Source organism: Delphinus delphis, chromosome 11 (genome assembly GCF_949987515.2).
Source record: "Delphinus delphis chromosome 11, mDelDel1.2, whole genome shotgun sequence".
In the NCBI taxonomy this organism is placed as follows: domain Eukaryota; kingdom Metazoa; phylum Chordata; class Mammalia; order Artiodactyla; family Delphinidae; genus Delphinus; species Delphinus delphis.
In genome coordinates this window covers 101,838,651-101,857,536 of record NC_082693.1, presented here as the reverse complement: position 1 = coordinate 101,857,536, position 18,886 = coordinate 101,838,651, and the positions used below count along the sequence as shown (strand labels likewise).

The 18,886-nt window shown below is 66.0% G+C and overlaps 1 protein-coding gene across 6 annotated transcripts in view; it reads left to right on the top strand.

Moving 5' to 3' along the window:
- The first annotated feature begins 875 nt into the window (after nucleotides 1-875).
- PLXNB2 (plexin B2) overlaps nucleotides 876-18,886 on the top strand; it is a 30,112-nt gene continuing 12,101 nt past the window's right edge. For 4 of the 6 annotated variants that reach the window (XM_060025874.1, XM_060025873.1, XM_060025872.1 and 1 more), the window contains exons 1-3: nucleotides 13,684-14,241; nucleotides 16,693-17,779; nucleotides 18,617-18,799. In XM_060025874.1, coding sequence (XP_059881857.1) covers nucleotides 14,033-14,241; nucleotides 16,693-17,779; nucleotides 18,617-18,799 — 1,479 coding nt within the window. In that variant the 5' untranslated portion in view covers nucleotides 13,684-14,032. Of the gene's footprint in view, nucleotides 976-8,358; nucleotides 8,378-12,551; nucleotides 12,605-13,683; nucleotides 14,242-16,692; nucleotides 17,780-18,616; nucleotides 18,800-18,886 lie in introns of those variants that run through there. The other 2 variants (XM_060025875.1, XM_060025877.1) reach the window with 2 other exon arrangements.

The window sequence follows — 18,886 nt, the reverse complement described above, 5'->3', positions numbered from 1 at the left end:
ATCTGCCGGGAACGGAACGTCTGGGTGGAGGGCAGGTGCCCAAGGAAGGGGGGTCCCAGTGTGGGAGTACAGGTTAGGGCTGGGGAATGGCCCCACGTCCTCCCTGGGTCCCCAGCTGCTGCTCAGCACAGCGGGGCTTGTGACTGCAGACTGTCCTGAGGGGAGCAGGACACACAGGAGAGCTGGCCCCACAGGGGTCCCCAACTCTGCTCAAGTTGTGGTGGGAGTGGCCAGGGGCATCAGGACCAGGGTTGATGGGGGCTGCAGCGCCCAGAAGTGGGGCAAGCTCTAGTCCAGAGGTGGATGCCCCAGGGAGAGGCTCGGTCTCACCACCCACCTCCAAGCACTTCAGCAGGGGTTGACGGGTCCTGGGTGTGGGTGGAGGGAGGTGGAAGGGAGGCGGGGGAAGGAGGGCGCTGGAGGCCAAGGACGGGTTGCGAGGGGACCCAGGGCAGGCGTCCTCTTCCCCTTGGAAGTTGAGGGACAAGGCGCAGCAGCCCCCAACCGCCCAAAGGGTAGGAGTGTGGCCGGCATGTTCCCCAGTCGGAGGGTCGGGGTGCCGGGGACCTCGGTCTTGCAGGCGTTCTCCCCTAGAGCCCAGACTTGGGCTCCTCTGGCGCGAACCTGGACGCGAACCGGGCCGAACCTCCCCGGCGACGCGGCGCACCCGCCCACTGCGGCCGCCAGGCGCCGGGGACGCGGGGGGGCGCGCGGGGGGCGCGCGGGGAGCGCTCCGCCAGGCGGGCCCCCCTTCTCTCCCTCCCCACCCCCGCTCTCTCCTCTCCCTCTCCCTCTCCTCCCCGTCTCCCTCTCCCTCTCCTCCCCCTTTCCCCCGCCGGGGGCGGGGCCGCTGCTCCCGCGCGCTCCGGCCCCTCCGCGGCCACACAAAGGCCCGTCTCCATGGCAGCCGCGCTGGCCTCAGCGCAGCGCCGATCGCGGCACGGGCGCCATCGAGCCTCGGCGGCAGACAAGCAGGTACGGGAATGGGGTACGGGGCCCGCGGGGCGGCCGCGCCAGTGGGGGGCTTCGCCGTCAGCGCCGCTCCGTCCTGGCCTGCGGCGATCGGGACGCGGGGACTCGGGCGACTGCCGCCCGGCGGAGGAAAACTCGGGCTGCGGCCGCCGTCCGTGCGTCCGGCCGGCCGGGGCCGGGCCGCTCCCACCTCGCGCTCTTCCAGGTGGCGGGCGAGGCCCGCGGCGCCGAGGGCAGCGGGCCTGGCCCAGCAGAAGGTCCCTAGCTGGGCGCCGCGCCCTCTTCCGCCGCCCGCGTCCCTCCGGAGCCGCTCGGACCGCTTCTCGTTCCCGATCCTCCCTCCCTAGTCATGCCCGCTGCCCCTCCAGCCACCGAGATCCGTGCACAGGGCGGGGATCGGCCCTGTTGTACAAGAGCTCCAGGCCCGCACCCACCCAGCCTTGGTTCCTGGGGTGGCCGAGCCCCGGCTTTCCCCAGGAAGCTGGGCTCGCGGTCAGCCCTTGGCAGCCCCCAAACCCCTTGGGGACTTGTGAGGCGGGCATAAGCCAGGACCACCCTGGGAGCCCCTGGTCTGCACCTGGCCAGGCTGGAAGGCGGGTGCAGGGCTCCCGCTTGGGACTAGGGGTGGCTTGGCAGCAGCACCAGCACCTGGCAAGTCCTGGTGGCCCTGGGCCTGCTTCGCCACAGAGCCAGCACCCACAGTTCCCAGTGTTTGTTGGTGCGGTGTTTGGGTGGACACTCTGGGACCCAGGAAGTGAGTACAGGAAGTCTCTACTCACTGCCAGGACCCTGCCCCTCTGCGTGCAGCCTCCCGGAGGAAGCCCTCCTAGATGGGCCCGTCCCCCCCATCTGTGCTCAGTGCTTGGCGGGTATGAGGGGGGTCCCTGAGCCCAAGAGCCTCGGAGCTTCCTGCCACTTCACTGGCCTCCTCTTCCTAGCAACTTGGAAAAGAAAGGAAGGGCTCTATCCGTGCCCTGGGCCTGTGGTGGGGGTCAAGACTAGGGGTGAGGCTTGACCCCCGAAGCCAGTGGAGTGTTCTGGAGCTCGGAGGGCTCTCCGTGCCTGCCCTGGGGAGCCCCTGTCATGTCTAACTGCAGCCCCTGTGTGCCACACACACTCCCTGGCGGGGCCCCGTGGAGATGGGAGAGCACGGCCCCCAGGGGTGGGAGCTCTCAGCCTGACCCCGTTCGGGATGTTCCCCGGGCACAGAGGGGAGAGTCTGAGAGCTGGACAGCTGCCGGGGGGTGTGTGTGGGGGAGGCGTTCTTCTGCTCTGAGGTGAGGGTCCTGGGAGGGTAGGGTCAGCATCGGCCTGGCTGAGCCTGTTGGGTGTTTTTTTATGGCGTGTCAGCTTTTAGGGATCCCCAGAGAAGACTGAGGACGAGCAGGTGGTCTCGGCAGATCTGGGCCTGTCACCTTTTCCCGCCGTACCTATAGGGGGCCCACCTCCGTCTGCCGGGTAGGGGGAGGCTTGAGGTCTGGCCAGGGGCTCCTTGCCCCAGGAGGGGAGGGAAGTTACAGAGAAAAACAAGGGTTTGGAATGCAAGTCCCCCCTCCCCCGCCGGCCGCCTGCCAAGAAGGAATTATTTTGGATTATCCAGCCGTGTCCAGTCACCCAAGGGGGGCGGGGAGGCTAGAGCTGGGGGAGGCTACAGCCGTGGGAGAGAGATCCACTTCCGGGGCCGTGGGTTGAGAGCCCCAGAAGGGAGGGACGGGCAAGTCTGGGCAGCTCCACCACCTCCCATGGCTGCTCAGACCGGTCAGGGGTGGGGTGGGAGGGGATGCGTCACCCTTGAGATGGAGAACGCCCAAGATCGGCCCCAGCAGGCCCCGCCCAGTGAGCCTGGCGTGGGCCCAGGGCCCCTGGGGGAGGCCGTGGGGCCGGAGGAGTCCTAGACTCCTTTCTCGGGACCCAGGGTGTCCTGTGTGGCTGCCCTCCAGCTCTGGGTTCAGGGACACACCTTGGGCTGGTTACTTACACCTGTGTGGCGCTTCCCTGGGGTGGCGGGGCAGGTAGGGCCGTGACTCAGGCTGCTTAGCGTGGTGGGGCACTGGGGTCTCCCTCGGGCCGAATCTCTGGCCATTCTCCTGCCTCTTGACTGACTCCCTAACCAGCAGCTGACGGATGCACCACTTCCCTCCAAGCCCCTCGGACAGCCCAGCTCCCACCCCCACGTCCCCACCCCACAGGTGAAGGATCCCGTAGGGGAGGGGTCCCACAGGTGAGGAGCCCAAGGCCAGAGATGCAAGGAGCCGACTGGGATGCTGCCTCTGCCGCTTGGGCGCCCAAGGTCCGTGTAGGCATGTGTGCGGCCACCCACCCAGTGGCCCCTGTAGGGACCACGCTGTGAGGCAGAGCTGGCAGCTGGGGCAGCGTGCAGTAAACCCAGGGGCCTGGCCTCAGCCCAGGTGAGTGGAGCAGAAGAGATTGGACTGGAAGGCACTGGGGTGGGCCGGCAGCCTGGGGAGGGATCCATATGGCATGTGCCCGTCTCCCCCAGGACAGCTTGGTTGCGGGCACTTGAGCCGTCTCAGGACCTGGGCCATTCTGGGAACCTCCTGTTCCCTGCCTTGAACCCGCTTCCTGGGGGCCGGAGCTGGTGAAGCCCTGGGACCAGGGGAGTGAACTGGTGGGGACAGGCTGTGGCTTCAGTGCTCTCCCACATGGCCCCTTCTCCAGTCTGGGCAGATCCGCGCTGAGGCGCCAGGTCCTCTGGTCCTCCTTCTGTGTCCTTCTTACTCCCGTCAGGCCTCAGTCCTTTCTGCTGCAGCAACAGACACCAGCCTCCTGCCTTGGCTTCCCGGGTGGGGGGAATAAGCTTTTCTTCCCTGCTGAAGAGCCTCTTGGGCCCAGAGCCTGCCCTGGACCAGGGTGTCGGGAAAGCAGTCAGGGGAGGAGGTGAGCGATCAGACCTGCCAGAACTCAACCCAGGCTGGTCTCCCAGCTGAGCTGGATACGGGTTCACTGGGGGCCAGTCCCTAGTTGGCAGTGGGGGCTGGGCAGAGTCCCTCCCCCTGAGGCTAATGGCTATGTGTGTTTGGGGTGGGGTGGGGTGGATGGGGCCTCTACATGTCTTTGGTCTCAAATTACAGGCTGGATCGGTGGTTGGTGGCCTGTAATTGGTGGGGGGCACTGGGGTGCATGGGGGCTGGGGAAGCACTGTTGCTTCCCTTTTTCTCTCCAGGCCACATGTGGTCCCTTCATGGTTTTCCCTTCTGTGATTTCACATCCTCTGATGGGCTCCTGCTTCCCTCTGCCCCTGAGGCTTTGAGGACCTCGTTCCCTCTGCTGACCAGGCAAGAATCCTGCCCTTTCCTGGGCTCCCCCCCCCCCCCCGAGCCAGACCGGGGCACAGCTGCTCCCAGCCCTTCCCTCCCATCCGGCGGGGCTTCTGAAGGGCGGGGCAGGGCCTCTGCTGTCCTGCCCCCAGTGCCTACCCCTGTGGTATTCACGAACCTGTGACAGTGACTGGACCCAGAACCCCAGACGGAGCCCGGGGTGGCCAGGGGCACACCTGTCGGTCTGCCCCTCCAGTCACAGGGAGGAGCCCAGGGCTGGCCCCCCCTGGAGCTGGGGTCCTATTTCCCACCCTTTGTCACCCTTTGGTCCCTCATCTGCAGCTCAGCGCCCCCTTCACACGGAGAGTGTCTCCCCCAGCACTGCTCCCACCGTGGCTGGCAGCTTTCCACCCTGTGGGCTGGCCACTGGCCCACCCGAGTGCCTGGTTCCCCTGTGCGCTAGGCAGAGGAGGTGCTCTCCTGGGCTGGGGATGGGGCATCTGGGAAGAGGGCTCAGCTTGGTGCCCCCGTCCTCAGCCCCTAAGATCACGTGATTTCTGAAACCTGGCAGTTCTCCATCCTGGTGCCAGGTGAGTCCTGGCCTGGGGACCGTGGGAGCAAAAGCGCGGCCTGTGGGTGCAGCCTGGATTCTGACCCCAGTGCTGGCGTCACCCCTGCCCTGCACTCGTCCCTTCCGGATGTGGAGACCAGAGCCCTCGGTGCAGTTGGCCGGCAGTTCCCATGGGGGGTTCTGGGAGGAGGGGCACCGTGTCGAGCTCAGATCTCGAGCTCAGATCTCTGTGACGCAGCCCCCGCTGGACCCCGTCCTCAGGAAGAGCAAGAAAGGGAAAAGGTTTGATGTCAGCCTTGCAGAAGGCCACCTGTATGAACAGAGTCAGGGCAGGGACGTCTGCTCCCGAGGCAGGGACACTTCCGGCTGCTGGCCTTCTGCTCCGATCTGGGCCCCCTGAGCCAGCATGCCACCTGTGCAGGCCATGGGCCCTGCGCTGATTTGGACTTCTCTGGGGGGCGCCGTCAGCTCCCCTCCAGGCACCCTGCCTGGCGCCAAGCTGGTGGCTGAAGGCTGAGGCGGCTCCAGGGCTCCTCGGCCACAGCCAGACGTGCAGCATGGGTGACAGTGGGAAGAGGGTGACTGGCTTGGTGCCCACCTGGGTCCTTGAGTGCTGGAGGGAGGGGTGCTGAAGGGGTCTAGGGACAGCCCTGATAGGTTAGGGAGCATGGGTCTGTCTTGGGGTACAAGGGGGCCTGTGGCACGAGCGGCAGGATTGGGGTGGCCAGGGGGTGTGGACCCGGCCATGGGAGGTGTGGGCTCTGGGCCTGAATGTGGCTTCTAGCCCCCAGCCCCAGCCCAGGGCATCCTCAGAGCGGGGGGGCCTACTTTGGAGGAGGGCCAGGGCCCAGGACACTGCCGTGGCGCGGCTGCTGCCCTCCCCAGGGAAGGTGGCCGCTGTCCCACTTGCACCCAGTGGTAGGACCAGAGCTGGGTGAGTTGGCGGGGCTGAGAGCAGGTGGTGGGAAGGAGAGGCCCCAGCGCAGCCCACCTGCTCTCTCTCAGCCTTGGAGTTGCTCCCCCAGACGGGCCGGGGGACGTGAGGGGCAGGAGACCCAGCCACGCTTCCTGCAGGTGGCCCCTGGCCCTACCCCTGTGTGTGACAGCTCCTTGCTGAACTGAGTGAGCCGCTGAGGGGGTGGGTGCTGGGCCTGGCCCCAGGGACCTGTGGGCTACTTCCTGGGTGTGTGGTCCCAGGGAGGCCGGGTGCCCGCCTCCCCCCATGCAGTCCCGGCCACCTCACTGCCCCCTGACCCCTGCACCATTGTCCCATTCACCACTCTGCCTTCCCCTGAGCTGGGGTATTTCCTCGCTGGAAACTCCCGGTCCCTCTGCCCTTCCAAAGCCTAACCCTAACCCGGACCACCGCCCCACCCTGAGCCTGGACTCCAGACCCTACCCAGCCCCGCAAGCACCCTGCACCTCACCAGGGCCCGACCCCACCTGGACAGAGACCGGGCCAGTAGCCTGGAGCCGTCCCCCCACGCAGATGGCCCTGGCCCACCTTTCCCACACGGGTCCCTCGAGGCCAGCTCCAGGCCTGCCCAGCTCCTCCAGGCCCCTCGGCCCTTCTGGGTGTGCTGGGCGGACGCAGTGCTGGGGCTGCCCGAGGCTCACCCAGCCCAGGTGCTCGGGTCTGGGGCAGACGTGTGTGCCTGCACATGTGTGCTCACGTGTGTGTGAGTGGTGGCTGGCATGCCAGCTGGGCACAGCGCCGCAGGCTAATTGTGGGGTTCGGCTGTGATGGAGGAGGGGGCTCCGGGTGACCGCTGAGGCGCTGACAGACTGACTGGGAGATTACAGGTCTGGCCGGCTCCTTGCTCGCTCGGGCCCTCACCCGTCCGCCCCCATGTCCCCCTCCTGCCTCTTGCGCACGGCCTGGGAAAGGAAGGGGGCTCCGGGCGGGCAGCATCCAGCCAGCTGTGGGAGGTGAGCCTGGAAAGGGGAGGTGAGTGCGGGCAGCTCAGCGGTGGGTGCTGGCAGGTGGGGGCAGACCTCAGAACCAGTGGCTCCTGCCTGCGTGGAGCCCGATGTCCCCAGTCTCCCGGCTGGGACTGCGGAACGGGGGCGCAGCTCCTCATCCAGGAGCCCCTCCGATGCTTGGGCGGCTGGGCGCTCCCGTTGGCCTCATCTGTGCTCCCGATGCCCTGCAGTGCCCACCCTCTCTCAGCCGGCCCCAGCCCACATCTGGCTTCTCCCAGTATCTCACCCCGTCTTCCTGTCCCTCTCAGCCTGACCCTGACAGGCTGTCCACTGGAGAGGTGGTCTCTGGAGGATGTCCACACTTGCCTGAGTGCCAGCCCCGTTCATCTGTTCACCGGGTGTTGACTGTGGCCGCTGTGTGCCAGGGCCGACAAGTTGCTGGGAGCTCCACGGGGGCTCCCGGACCCTGGAGGGTAGAGACCTGTCCCTCTGTCCCCAGCACACAGCACTGTCATGTGGCACACAGGAAGCGCTTGGGGGCTTCGGGCTGAGCAGATGGGGCAGGTCAGCGGGCCCATTCGGGGGGTCCCCACGAGCATGGGGAAGTCGATGGAGGCGTTAAGCTGCAGGGTGTTCTGACGGGAAGGACTGCTCTGCAGAGGAGGGACATGGACGAGCCTGGGGGGGAATCAGAAACGGGGCCCAAACCGAGTCTAGGTGGGACACAATGGTGGCTGGGACTCAGGGGGGCGGCCAGGAGGAGAGGTGGGTCTTGCATCATGGTGGGGCGTCTGGGCACCAGAACCTACTGAATCCCACCTTGTGTCCTGAGGGTCTGGGAGGCCCAGGAGGCTGCTGGCAGCGCCCAGGCAGGTATTCTTGAAGGACAGTAATCGATTGAAACCAAGTCGTCCTAAGCCGTCTCTCCACGAGGTTAGGCACCGCATGGTGAGGCAGTGACTGGGACCGACTGCCGACAGCATGGAGATCCCAGTCTGGGTCAGCGCCCACACTGCAGGGTCTGCAGTCACGGGGGCGTGGGCGGCTGCGGCTGCAGCACACACCCTAGGGCTTTGCCGGGTGAGCCCCTGCGACGCCTGAGGGTGAGGGCTGGACGCAGAGACACTGGTCACGGTGACCTCGGGTATCAGACGGAGGGGCTGAGAGGCGGCCTGGGAGCACAGGGCAGGAAGGAGTGGGAGGCTATGGACTTGGCTGGGGGGAGGCCCATGGGGTCGGGGGAGCAGGCCCGGAGACCCCAAAGGCAGGTGGCAGAGAAAGCCCTGGGGTTGGTTTCTCTGCGCCCACTCCCCCTTGGCCCGGGGTCTTGGGCCACCAGGCAGGGGTGATTTTCATGCTGGGGCCCAGAGCCCAGGCTGCAGGGGGAGGCTGATCAGCCTCCGCAGCCCCGGCGGGGATGGGCTCTGGCCCACGGCCTCTGCCAGTTGACGGAGGAACCGGGCTGTGGGCCGGGCTGGTGGGGAGGTGACACCCTATACACCTGGGAGGGGTCCTGTGGGAGGCTCTCCCAGCGCTGACGCAAGGCTCAGGCTAGACGTCAGGCTGTCCCTAGAGCCCGGCCCCACCCGCGCCTGCTCCTAGGTGGCTGTGCGGGGAGCTCGGCCTTTGCCCGGTGAGTCTGGCAGGAGGGGGGTTGGGAGCCATGCCGGCTGCGGCTGGGGCCTCGGCGGATCACTGGCCGACCGCGGAGCGGGGGGGCCTGGCCACCGCGCCCTTCCCGGCCAGAGGACAGCCTGACGCCCCGCGAGGCTCCTTGGGGACGGGTCCCTGGGCCCACGTGGCCGCCGCCGTCACGGCGACCGGAGGTCAGGCTCCCGCCGACCGTGCGCCCTGGGTCCCCTGGGAGGCTCCTCAGAGGCCCACTTGTTCCCCCCGGGGCCGCGGGGTGCGGGCGGGGCTTCCGAGGGGTCGTCCCCCGGGGCCGCGCCGCCACCTGGTCGCCTGGGGTTACGAGGCCAGGCCGGCCCTCCCCGTCTGGGGACCGCCCCACCTCCCGGGCTGAACTCAGACCCGGGGCCCCAGGCGGGCGCGGTAGGACCGCGGGGCTCCCTCTCGCCCTGGCCCGGGGGCCCCGACGCTCCCCCCGGCCCCATTCGCGCCCCTCCCTCGCACTTGTTTTGAAAACGGCGGAGGCTCGGATTTGCCGGCGTCTCGCCTGTTTAGTTTTCTCTGATTTGTTTCGCGCTCCCGGCTAATTGCAGATTTGCATTTTCGCCTCCAGAACGCAGCAGAGGCCGGTCCCCTGCAGCCAGCTGCGGGGCGGGGGAGGGGCGGCGCCCGAGGCGGGACAGCCACCCTCGCTGCCTCCTGGCCTGGCCCCGGGGCGACGCGGCCCCCACCCTGGCCGCCGGGTGTAGGTTACCCCACCCCCGCGTTGGGGGTCCGTAGTGCCCTCCACAAGGTGCTAAGACTCCCCCCACCCCCATCTCAGGGTGTCCCTGCCTTGGACTCGAGCCTTAGCCTGAATCGTGGGTTTCTCCGTGTCTGCCTCTGGGTCCCCTTCCCGAGCCCACAGGCTGCCAGGGGCCTCCACAGCCCTGGGTGCTGTGCACTGCTTTGCCTTCAGCTTTAAGAAGTTGTTCAATCTGTGTTTGCCTGACGCTAGCGACAGGGAGGTCTAGCCGGCACCCCAGGGCCTTCCTCCCGGGGGTGCCAAGACCGGAGGGGGACCCTGACAGCCCTGGCCTGGCCTGAGGACCCTGCCCTTCCCCAGTGGGCGCCTCCTGTTTACCTTTTCCGGGTGTGTGGGGCAGCTACTGCTTAGAAGAAAGGAACCCGAGGAGGGGGAGCCTCAGGGGACCCAGTGGCCGAGGCTCCTTCCCATTGCTTCCCACTCCTGTGGACGTGCGAGGAGAGGCCTGGGCCGCCTGCAGCCCGGTGCCCGTCAGCGCCCTGGCTGGGGGAGGACAGACCACTGTGTGCGTGAGGCTGAGGGGCCAGCTGTAGGGGCACATGTACTTTCGGCTTCCTCTGCTGTGTGTCACCCCCTTGCCGGTTCACTGGGCTGAGACCCACCTAGCGCCTCAAATCCTGTGTTCAGATCTTGCTCACCAGTGAAGACCGCAGACCACAGCGGAGGAGTGACAGTCCTGCAGGGCCAGGTCAGGATGGGTGTCTCAGGCTTCTGACGGGTGGGCAGGAGTTTCCCAGGGGGAACAGCAAAAGCAGAGACATGGCGACATCATGGCGTCACCCTGAGTTCCTCCTCCACTGAGAGGACAACCGAAGGATTTCTGCACACGGATTCACTTACACCTCGCGGCAGCCCACTTGGGTTGGTGCTGTTATTACCCCCCAGGTCACACCCGGGAAACTGAGGCACAGTGTAAGTTTGTAAAGAGCCCACATAAGCCAGGTAGGAGGAGACAGACCTGGGGTTTGAACCCCATAATATGGCTCCAGAGCGCAGCCCCTGAGGCCCCTCTGGGCAGCAGCCCTGGGTGTGTGGTTGTGGGGTGGGGTCCAGAGCGCAGCCCTTGACGCCCCTCTGAGCAGCAGCACTGGGGGTGTGGTTGTGGGGTGGGGGACCCCATGGCCTCAGGGGCCTGTGGGTGTTCAGGACAGTGGCCTTCATCTGAGATAGAAGGAGTGACCCTCCAGAGCAGAGGCAGGATGGCCACGCTGGGACAGCTGGGGGCCAGGACACGGTGGCTGAGGCCGGGTTAGGAAAGGGGAAGGGGAGGGGGTCAAGCTTCCTTCTGGAGGAAGTGCTGGCTGGAGGAGCCTGATGCTGGGAGGAGAAATTGGAGGGTCTGAGAGGTGGGTCCACCCCAGTGGGTCACTTGGGGCAGGTCTGTCGAGGGGTGAGGTGGTGGCTGTGGAGGCTGGGTGTGTGGGCTCATGAAGAGGGTGTCCCTTGGAAGAGGCTAGCCTCCCTTGGCGACACCTGCAGCACGCACACCCCCGGCCAGGGAGGGGCCTGGGCCAGTGGAGGGCGGTGCACAGGGCACACGGAGGCCAGAGTGATGTCCCTTCAGGGTGGCAGGTCTGCACGCCCTGTGCCCTCGTGTGCTGTGGACCCCGAGCTCAGCCTCCACCTGGACTGGATGCAGCCTCGAGGCCAGGCCTGGTCCAGATTTCTCATGCGGCTCCATCATCCCGACACCCTGTGGTTTGGCACCTGAGTTTGCCCCTTTCACAAAGGCTGTGTTGTTGAGTGCCTAGGGCAAAGCACACCCCTCCCCCTCACAGCTGGAGCCCTGAGCCCCTCCTCCTGGGTTAGCCCTTCACTGCTCAGCCAGGGGCTGCGGGCACCAGAGGGATTTCCTGCCTATGTGCGCAAGCGTGGCACCCACCTCCCCGCAGGCCTTGCCCCTGCTGGTCTCCTTTGGACCGGCCGTGGGGCCTCCCAGGCCTGGGCCCTACTCGTTCCCCACGTTGTCGTTCCCCACGTTGGGAGAGTGCCTGGGGGGGTACGGGGGGAGCAGGGCCTGACCCTGGTGGAGGAGGTGTTGGGGGAGCGCTGCTGGGGAGGGCAGCCAGGCAGGGAGCCAGTGGGCCATGGCCGAGGAGACCTGGGGAGGAGACCTGGGATAGGCCCGGAGAGATGGCTGGGGTGTGGTCACTGAGCGCCTGGAAAGCCGTGTCCTGAGGCAGAGTGGGGCTGGAGGGGATCTGATTATTATTATTACACAGACCTCTTTTTATTTAGACAAATAGTATGTAAATATATCCTTCTCAAATTTTTTTCCAAAACTGGCAAATGAAGTTGCTTTGCTGTCCCAGCCCCCTCCTCCCTGCCCCCCCCCCCCACCGGCTTCACCTTGACTTTCAATTTGGATGAAGGCTTCTAGAACTTCTCAGTTAAACCATGTGTGTCTGTATCGACACCCACGTGTGGTGATACCTGGAGTTCTGCTCCACAGCCGTCCCCAACAGGTCTGGGCTCCGTTGGGTCGGCATGGCCCACCCACCTTCATCAGCACCATGGTTTTTCAGGGTCCTCTGGTTGCATGCTGGGTGGTTGCCAAATTTTCACTATAATGAACCATGCTGAGAAGTATCCTTGGACTAGTCCTCCCTGTGGGTACACATGGGTGTTTATCCAGGAGAGGATACAATAGCAAGCGTTGCTGAGTGCTACAGTGTAACAGGCTCTCCGGAGGCTTTTCTGGCCGGAATAATTTAGTTCTTACAAACCCCTGGGGGAGCTCACTATGACTGTCTCCACTTCACAGATGGGGAAATGAGGCTCAGAGAAGTTAAATAATTTGGTCAAGGTCACACAGCTAGTAAGTAGAATTGCGGGCTCGTGTGTATGCATGTTCTTCAGAAAGCAAGTTTAATTTTAACGTCCTGGTTTAATAAGCAGACAGTACCGAGAGACTTAACGAGAAGCTGTTCCCTGCCCTTTTCTTCCGCTTTTTTTTCTTCCTTTTTTTTTTTCTTCCTCCTGTTCAGCGCAGCTTGCAGAATCTTAGTTCCCTGACCAAGAATTGAACCCAGGCCCTCGGCAGTGAAAGCGCAGAGTCCTAACCACTGGACCCCCAGGGAATTCCCTCTGCCTTTTTTGAGCAGAGGCAAGAAGGGCGGTGTCAGGCATACACACCAAGTGGGCATGTGTGCACTGGGGTGCTGGGCTAGGGGGTGGGAGGCCAGTGTCTGAGGAGGGGACGTGAGGGCCGGGTGGAGGAGGCTGGAGTTGAGGTTCTCCTGCTCCAGGGTGGCAGAGGCCAGCTGGGGTCCCATGGGCTGTTCCTTGCCCCCCCCAGATGCGGAGCAGAGGAGAGATGAGGCGGTAGGGGCCAGGCTTGTGGTGAGACCACTGTCTCTCCTTTGCTTCCTAGAGGATCTCCATGCTGGCCTGGAGCAGAGACTGAGCTGGACTTCTGGAGCCTGGGTGAGTGATGGCTGGGCACCACCTGGGGAAGGCAGGGGGGCTACAGCCACGCAGTGAAGGCGTCTGGTGTCCCTGAGGCTCTGGTCCGGTCGGGCCCGGTGTGCAAACGTCTGCCCAAACCCAGGTGCCCTAGCTGTGGGGGCCGCTGCCAGGCCCCCCAATTCTCTGATGGGGGGGCCAGGATTTGCTTGGGAGGGGTGGGCTCTGCTGCGAGGCTGGGGCGGTGTGTTTGGGCGCTGGCTGCAGTGCTGGAATCTGGAACGTTAGGGCTGGGAATTTGGGCTGGGGGAGGGGGCGCCTGGCCAGACGCCTTCCTGGCCAGCAGCAGGCTGGAGTCTGTGCGACTTCTTGGAAGCGCACCTCCGGGCTTCGGCCAGGAAGAGTTGTCTGATGCCCCTGAGGAAATCCCCGCTGGCCCGGTGAGCAGGCGGAGGGTCCCAGGCTGCCTTCAAAACAGGAAGCGCCCGTTCCAGGAACGCCAGCCGCAGGAAGCTCTGCCGGGCTGTGCCCGGCACCTCCCGCAAGGACGGCCTGAGCGCTGCCTCTGGTCAGGTGGTTCACCCTTTGCTCCCGTGGGCCTGGCCAGGCAGGTCACCTGAGGCTTTGTTTGTCCCGAAGTGGAGGGAGCTGCTGCCTATCATTGTCACCCAAGTCCCTCCTGCCAGACTGTGTGACCTGGGCTCAGCGTGAGGGGCCCTTGGAACCCCTGGACTTGAGGCTCACTCTGCCCACCACCAAGAGGGGTCCTGGGCCAGGGAGCCCAAGTCTGGCCCTGGCCTGCTTGAGGGGGGTGGGGCGGGGGCAGCAGCACAGTGTCTGGGCCAGTGTTACTGTCAGCAGCAAGACCTGTTCCTGCCCCGTGACCACACACATGTCTTTCACAGAGCACTTCTGGTGTGCCAGCCCTGGGGGCCCCTGGGGCCAAGGACAGGGCTGGGCCTCTGCCCCAGGGGCTCAGTCAAGTGGACATCAACCAGAGGGAGGCCAGAGCATTCTTTTTTTTTTTTTGCGGTACCCGGGCCTCTCACTGCTGTGGCCTCTCCTGTTGCGGAGCACAGGCTCCGGACGCGCAGGCTCAGCGGCCATGGCTCACGGGCCCAGCCGCTCCGCGGCTTGTGGGATCCTCCTGGACCGGGGCACGAACCCGCGTCCCCTGCATCGGCAGGTGGACTCTCAACCACTGCGCCACCAGGGAAGCCCCAGAGCATTCTTTTTTATGCACTGTGACCCTTCCATCTCCTGGGTTCTGTCACGTCTGTGAGCTACCAGGACTGAGGCAGGGCTCAGGGTCACAGCAGAGCTCTTTCAGAAGGGGGGGGGGGCAGGAGTTTCCCCGCTTGGTCGGTTCTGGGTTCAAGTCCTAGGCGCGCTGCCGGCCGGCAGAGGGGCCTGGACACGGGTCCATCGGGGACCAGGGGGCCTGCTTCCATGGGTGGCCTGGGCTCGGGCGGCTCCAGCTCCGGCCGCGGCTCCGCCCCCGCCCGTCCGTCCGCACCCGCAGGTCCGCCCCCGCCCGCCCGCTCCCTCCCTGGGCTCCGGGAACATTCCATTCATTCCCCGCTTGCCGCGGCGGCCCGTGGCTGGAGCCGCAGCCGCCGCCAAAGCCGAGCGGGACCAGAGTCGCGGCGGGGACTCGGGTGAGCGGGGCCGGGGCGGGGTGGGTAGGGCCAGCCTGGGCTCGAGGCCGAGGGGCCTGGACGCCCCTCGCCTCCGCGGCGCCGGGGAGCGGACTTTGCGCCGCGGCGGGCGAGCCAGCGAGCGCGGGGGCGGGGCGGCAGGGAAGCTGGGGCGGCGGGGGAGGGGCGGCGGGGGGCGGGGCCCTGCAGCCTTGCCCTTCCCCGCCCCCGCTCCCCGGGCCCTGAGCGAAGGTACCGGAGGGTGCCTGAGCGCCCGGGGCCTCTCCTGGCGCGCCTGGTTCTGTGCAGTCCTGGCGTCGCGGGCGTCCCGGCTCCAGCCTGGGGATTTTCCGAACTGCACCCTCCTCTCCCCTAGACGGCCTCAGTTGCCCGCGGAGACGAGCGGAGCCTGCGGTGGCAGAGGCCCGCCTCCGCCCAGGATCTGCACAGTCTGCGCGCGGTCCTGTGAACTCTTCCTGTCTTTGACCAAAGGCACCATCTCCTCCCCGACCTGATCACCTCGTCTTGGTGCGGCCTGGGGTCACCCTGTCTCCTCATCCCACCGCCTTCTCTTAGGCCATTTTCAGCTCCTTCCCAGGTCCCTGCTGCCTCCTGGACACTGTCAAGCCAGCAGCTCGTGCGGAGGCCTGTGGGGTCCCCAGGGGCCCGGCAGGAACTGAGCACTCCAGAGCAAGGGGCTTCAGTGCACAGCCGAGGGGCGCCTTCCCCAGCCCTGAGACCTGCCCCTGTCAGTGCCCGGTGGTGATTCTGCGGTGCTTTGTCACTGGCTTTGTGACACTTGTTCTGGCTTTGTCACTGGGCTTTGTCCCTTGGTTGCCTCTCGGTTATGCTTCCTCCAGGGGCTTGAGGAATGTTGTGGAGACTCAGAACAGAGGGATGCAGTGGGGGATAGAAAACAGCCACAGCCTGGCCAGGGGGCTTCCTAGTGGCTCGGGCAAAGAAGGAAGCTGGCTTGATGTGAGAATCACAGGGTCCATCCTATTCCAGTCAGCACAGCTTTGCCCAAAGCCAGTGCCCCCAAAGAAACGTCTCCCCTGGCCATGGAGCAGAGCAGACAGCCTTCTGCCTTCCTGGAGGAGGAGGACTCAGGGCGGGGCAGGGCAGGCTGTCAAAGGGGGGGAAAAAAGTAATTGTTTCTTGAGGGAATGAGCGCGTTTCCAGGGCGGTGGTGTTTGAGGGGGCCGTAGGGGGCGTGTCAGCTCCTCTGTAGAGGTGTAGCAGCCGTGGGGGGAGTCTGGGAGGCCACCGCCACCGGCCACCCTCTCACAATCTGTGCCTGAGCCTCTCATGACCCTCTGCCGTTGGGGTCAGTCTCCACTCGGCCACGTGGCATGGACAGCTGCCCTAAATGTCCTGCCGGGCACAGGTCCCCTCAGGGAAGGTTCCGGCGGGTCCAGGAGTGAGGGCTCACGCACAGATTGTGAGAGGGTGGCCGGTGGGGGTGGCGGCCAAGACCACTTTAGGGGATTCTGATCAGGGTCCCGAGGGCGGCCATCGTGCTGGACCACCCCAAGGTGGGAGGGGCCTCCATGCTGGGGACTCTGAGCCCACCCTTGGCCTTAGTAGCTCGCCCCCATACATCCAGAGACACGCACGGGCGCGCGCACATACGCAGGGCCGTGTGTGTGCTGGGATGGACACCCGCACCCTGATGTGGCCTGCCCCGGCCCTGCATGCAGCACCCCCCGCGGCCTCCGGGGTCCCCCCTCAGAGACCTGGTTCACCCCAGAACACCCTCCCAGGACCTGCGTCCGGCGTGCCTGCGTCTGAGGGTCTGCCCTGGGCGGGGCACAGGCAGGGCGGGTGGATTGCTGGGGCCCTCCTGCTGGTTCATCAGGGGAAGCGGGGTTGGAGGCAGGGCCTGGAAGGCTTGGTGAGAGGGTGGGGAGGCAGGCCCACCAGCGGCTCTGCTGCTGCCTGTCAGATTACACCGTGTGTGCCGAGAGTCAGGCATAGAACAGGTGTGTGGCCCACCTGTTTGCATGTTCAGGGCCTGTCGGTCAGCTTGGGTCTGTGCTCTGGACAGTGTGGAGCACCTGGGGCTCTTGGGGTCATGGGGTGCGAGGGTGGGCACATGAGTGAGTGTCTGGGAGACTTTCTGGAGGAGGTGCTCTTTTGCCTTGGAGGTGGGCCTGAAGGTGCTTTGGGAACCTGGGGGCAGAGGACAGGGTGCAGTCCTCCGGGGGCGGCTGCACCCAGGCCTGGAGCTGCAGTGCTGGTGGCCTGGCCCCTCAGCGGTTAGGTTACAGGTGTTCCTTCTTGAGGAGGGCTGGGAGATGATCTCCTTAGAGATGAGAGTGCGTGTGTCTGGCCAGATGGGTGGGAAGGCAGGGAAGGGATCGTGGGCTCGGGCGGGCTGCGGGCTGGGCAGGGTCAGGCACCGGGGGCTTCCTGTGGGGTGGGGTGGGTCCTCCAGGCTGGGGCTCCCCTGACCCTCCTCCCTTCCCACAGGGTGCCAGGGGCAATGGCGCTGCAGCTCTGGACCCTGACCCTCCTGGGCCTGGCGGGCACAAGTGCAAGCCTGCGGTCCCGCAAGCTGGACTTCTTCCGCAGCGAAACAGAGCTGAACCACCTGGTGGTGGACGAGGTGTCGGGCGTGGTGTACGTGGGGGCGGTGAACGCGCTCTACCAGCTGAGTGCCGACCTGCAGCTGGAGCAGCGGGCGGCCACGGGCCCGGCCCTGGACAACAAGAAGTGCACGCCGCCCATCGAGGCGAGCCAGTGCCACGAGGCCGTGCAGACTGACAACGTCAACCAGCTCCTGCTGCTCGACCCCTCCCGGAACCGCCTCATCGAGTGCGGCAGCCTCTTCAAGGGCATTTGCGCCCTGCGTTCCCTGAGCAACATCTCCTCGCTCCTCTTCTACGAGGATGGCAGTGGCGAGAAGTCCTTCGTGGCCAGCAACGACGAGAGCGTGGCCACCGTGGGGCTGGTGAGCACAGCGGGCCCAAGCGGCGAGCACGTGCTCTTTGTGGGCAAGGGCAACGGGCCCCACGACAACGGCATCATTGTGAGCACGCGCCTGCTGGACCGGACGGAGGGCAGGGAGGCCTTTGAGGCCTACACGGACCACGCCACCTACAAGGCCGGCTACCTGTCCACAAACACACAGCAGTTCGTGGCTGCCTTCGAGGATGGCCACTACGTCTTCTTCGTCTTCAACCAGCAGGACAAGCACCCGGCCCGGAACCGCACGCTGCTGGCGCGTATGTGCAAGTACGACCCGTTCTACTACTCCTACCTGGAGGTGGACCTGCGCTGCCTGGGCCCCGACGACACCCGGGTCCCCGCCTTCGGCACCTGCCTGGCGGCCTCCGTGGCCCGGCCAGGCGCCACTGGGGTGCTCTACACTGTCTTCAGCACAGATGGCCGGGGTGGCGGGGGGCCACGGGCGGGCCTCTGCCTGTTCCCACTGGACGAGGTCCACAGCAAGATGGAGACCAGCCGCGACGCCTGCTACACGGGCACCCGGGAGGCGGGCCGGGACACCTTCTACAAGCCCTTCCACGGCGAGATCCAGTGTGGTGGCCACGGGTCGGTACGTGGCCTCAGCACGTTCTCCCACGGGCTTAGACCACGCGCGTGTGGTTCTGCGCGTGGCACCGCTTGCCGTGTCCACGTCCCACATGCTTGTGAAGGCCGGTGTGTGTGTGTGTGTGTGTGCGCGTGTGCGTGTGTGTACGTGTGTGCGTGTGTGTGTGTGTGCGTGTGTGTGCGTGCGCGTGTGCGTGCGTGCGCGTGCGTGTGCGCGTGTGCGTGCGCGTGCGTGTGCGCGTGTGTGTGCGTGTGCGTGTGTGTGTGCGTGTGCGTACGTGTGCGTGTGTGTGTGCGTGTGCGTGTGTGTGTGCGTGTGCGTGCGTACGTGTGTGCGTGTGTGTGCGTGTGTGTGTGCGTGCGCGTGTGCGTGTGTGTGCGCGTGTGTACGTGTGTGTGCGCGCGTGCGCGTGTGCGTGTGTGTGCGCGCGTGCGCGTGTGCGTGTGTGTGCGCGCGTGTGTGCGTGTGTGCGTGTGCGTGTGTGTGCGCGTGTGCGTGTGCTTGCGCGTGCGTGTGCGCGTGTGCGTGTGTGTGCGCGTGTGCGTGTGCGCGCGTGTGTGCGTGCGCGTGTGCGCGTGTGCGCGTGTGCGTGTGCGTGCGTGTGCGTGTGCGTGTGCGTGTGTGTCCCTGCGGACAGGTGAGCGTGAGATGTAGGTGCCACTTCTCCCAGGTGTCAGCCATGCTGGGCATTGGGTTTTGGAGCAGTGAGCACGTGGGTAGGGGCCCTGCCTGCCTGGGCCGGTCCTGGGGGACGCGTGCAGGGCCGCGAGTGCTGGGAGTCGTGGTGCGGAGAGGCCTCGGGCGGCGGTCTGCACCCACCGTTGACGCCATGGTCCATAGGGTGCCAGTGAGAGTTTCCCGTGTGGCTCAGAGCACCTGCCCTACCCGCTGGGCAGCCGAGACGGACTCTCAGCCGTAGCCGTGCTGCACCGTGGAGGCCTGAACCTGACAGCTGTGACAGTGACGACCGAGAATGGCCACACCATCGCCTTCCTGGGCACCTCGGACGGCCGGGTCCTCAAGGTGAGGCCCAGGGCTGGGGCAGGGTGGTTTCCGGAGGGGTCCTCAGTGCACGAGGCCCCCTGCCCTCACCGTGCACCTGCTCTCCTG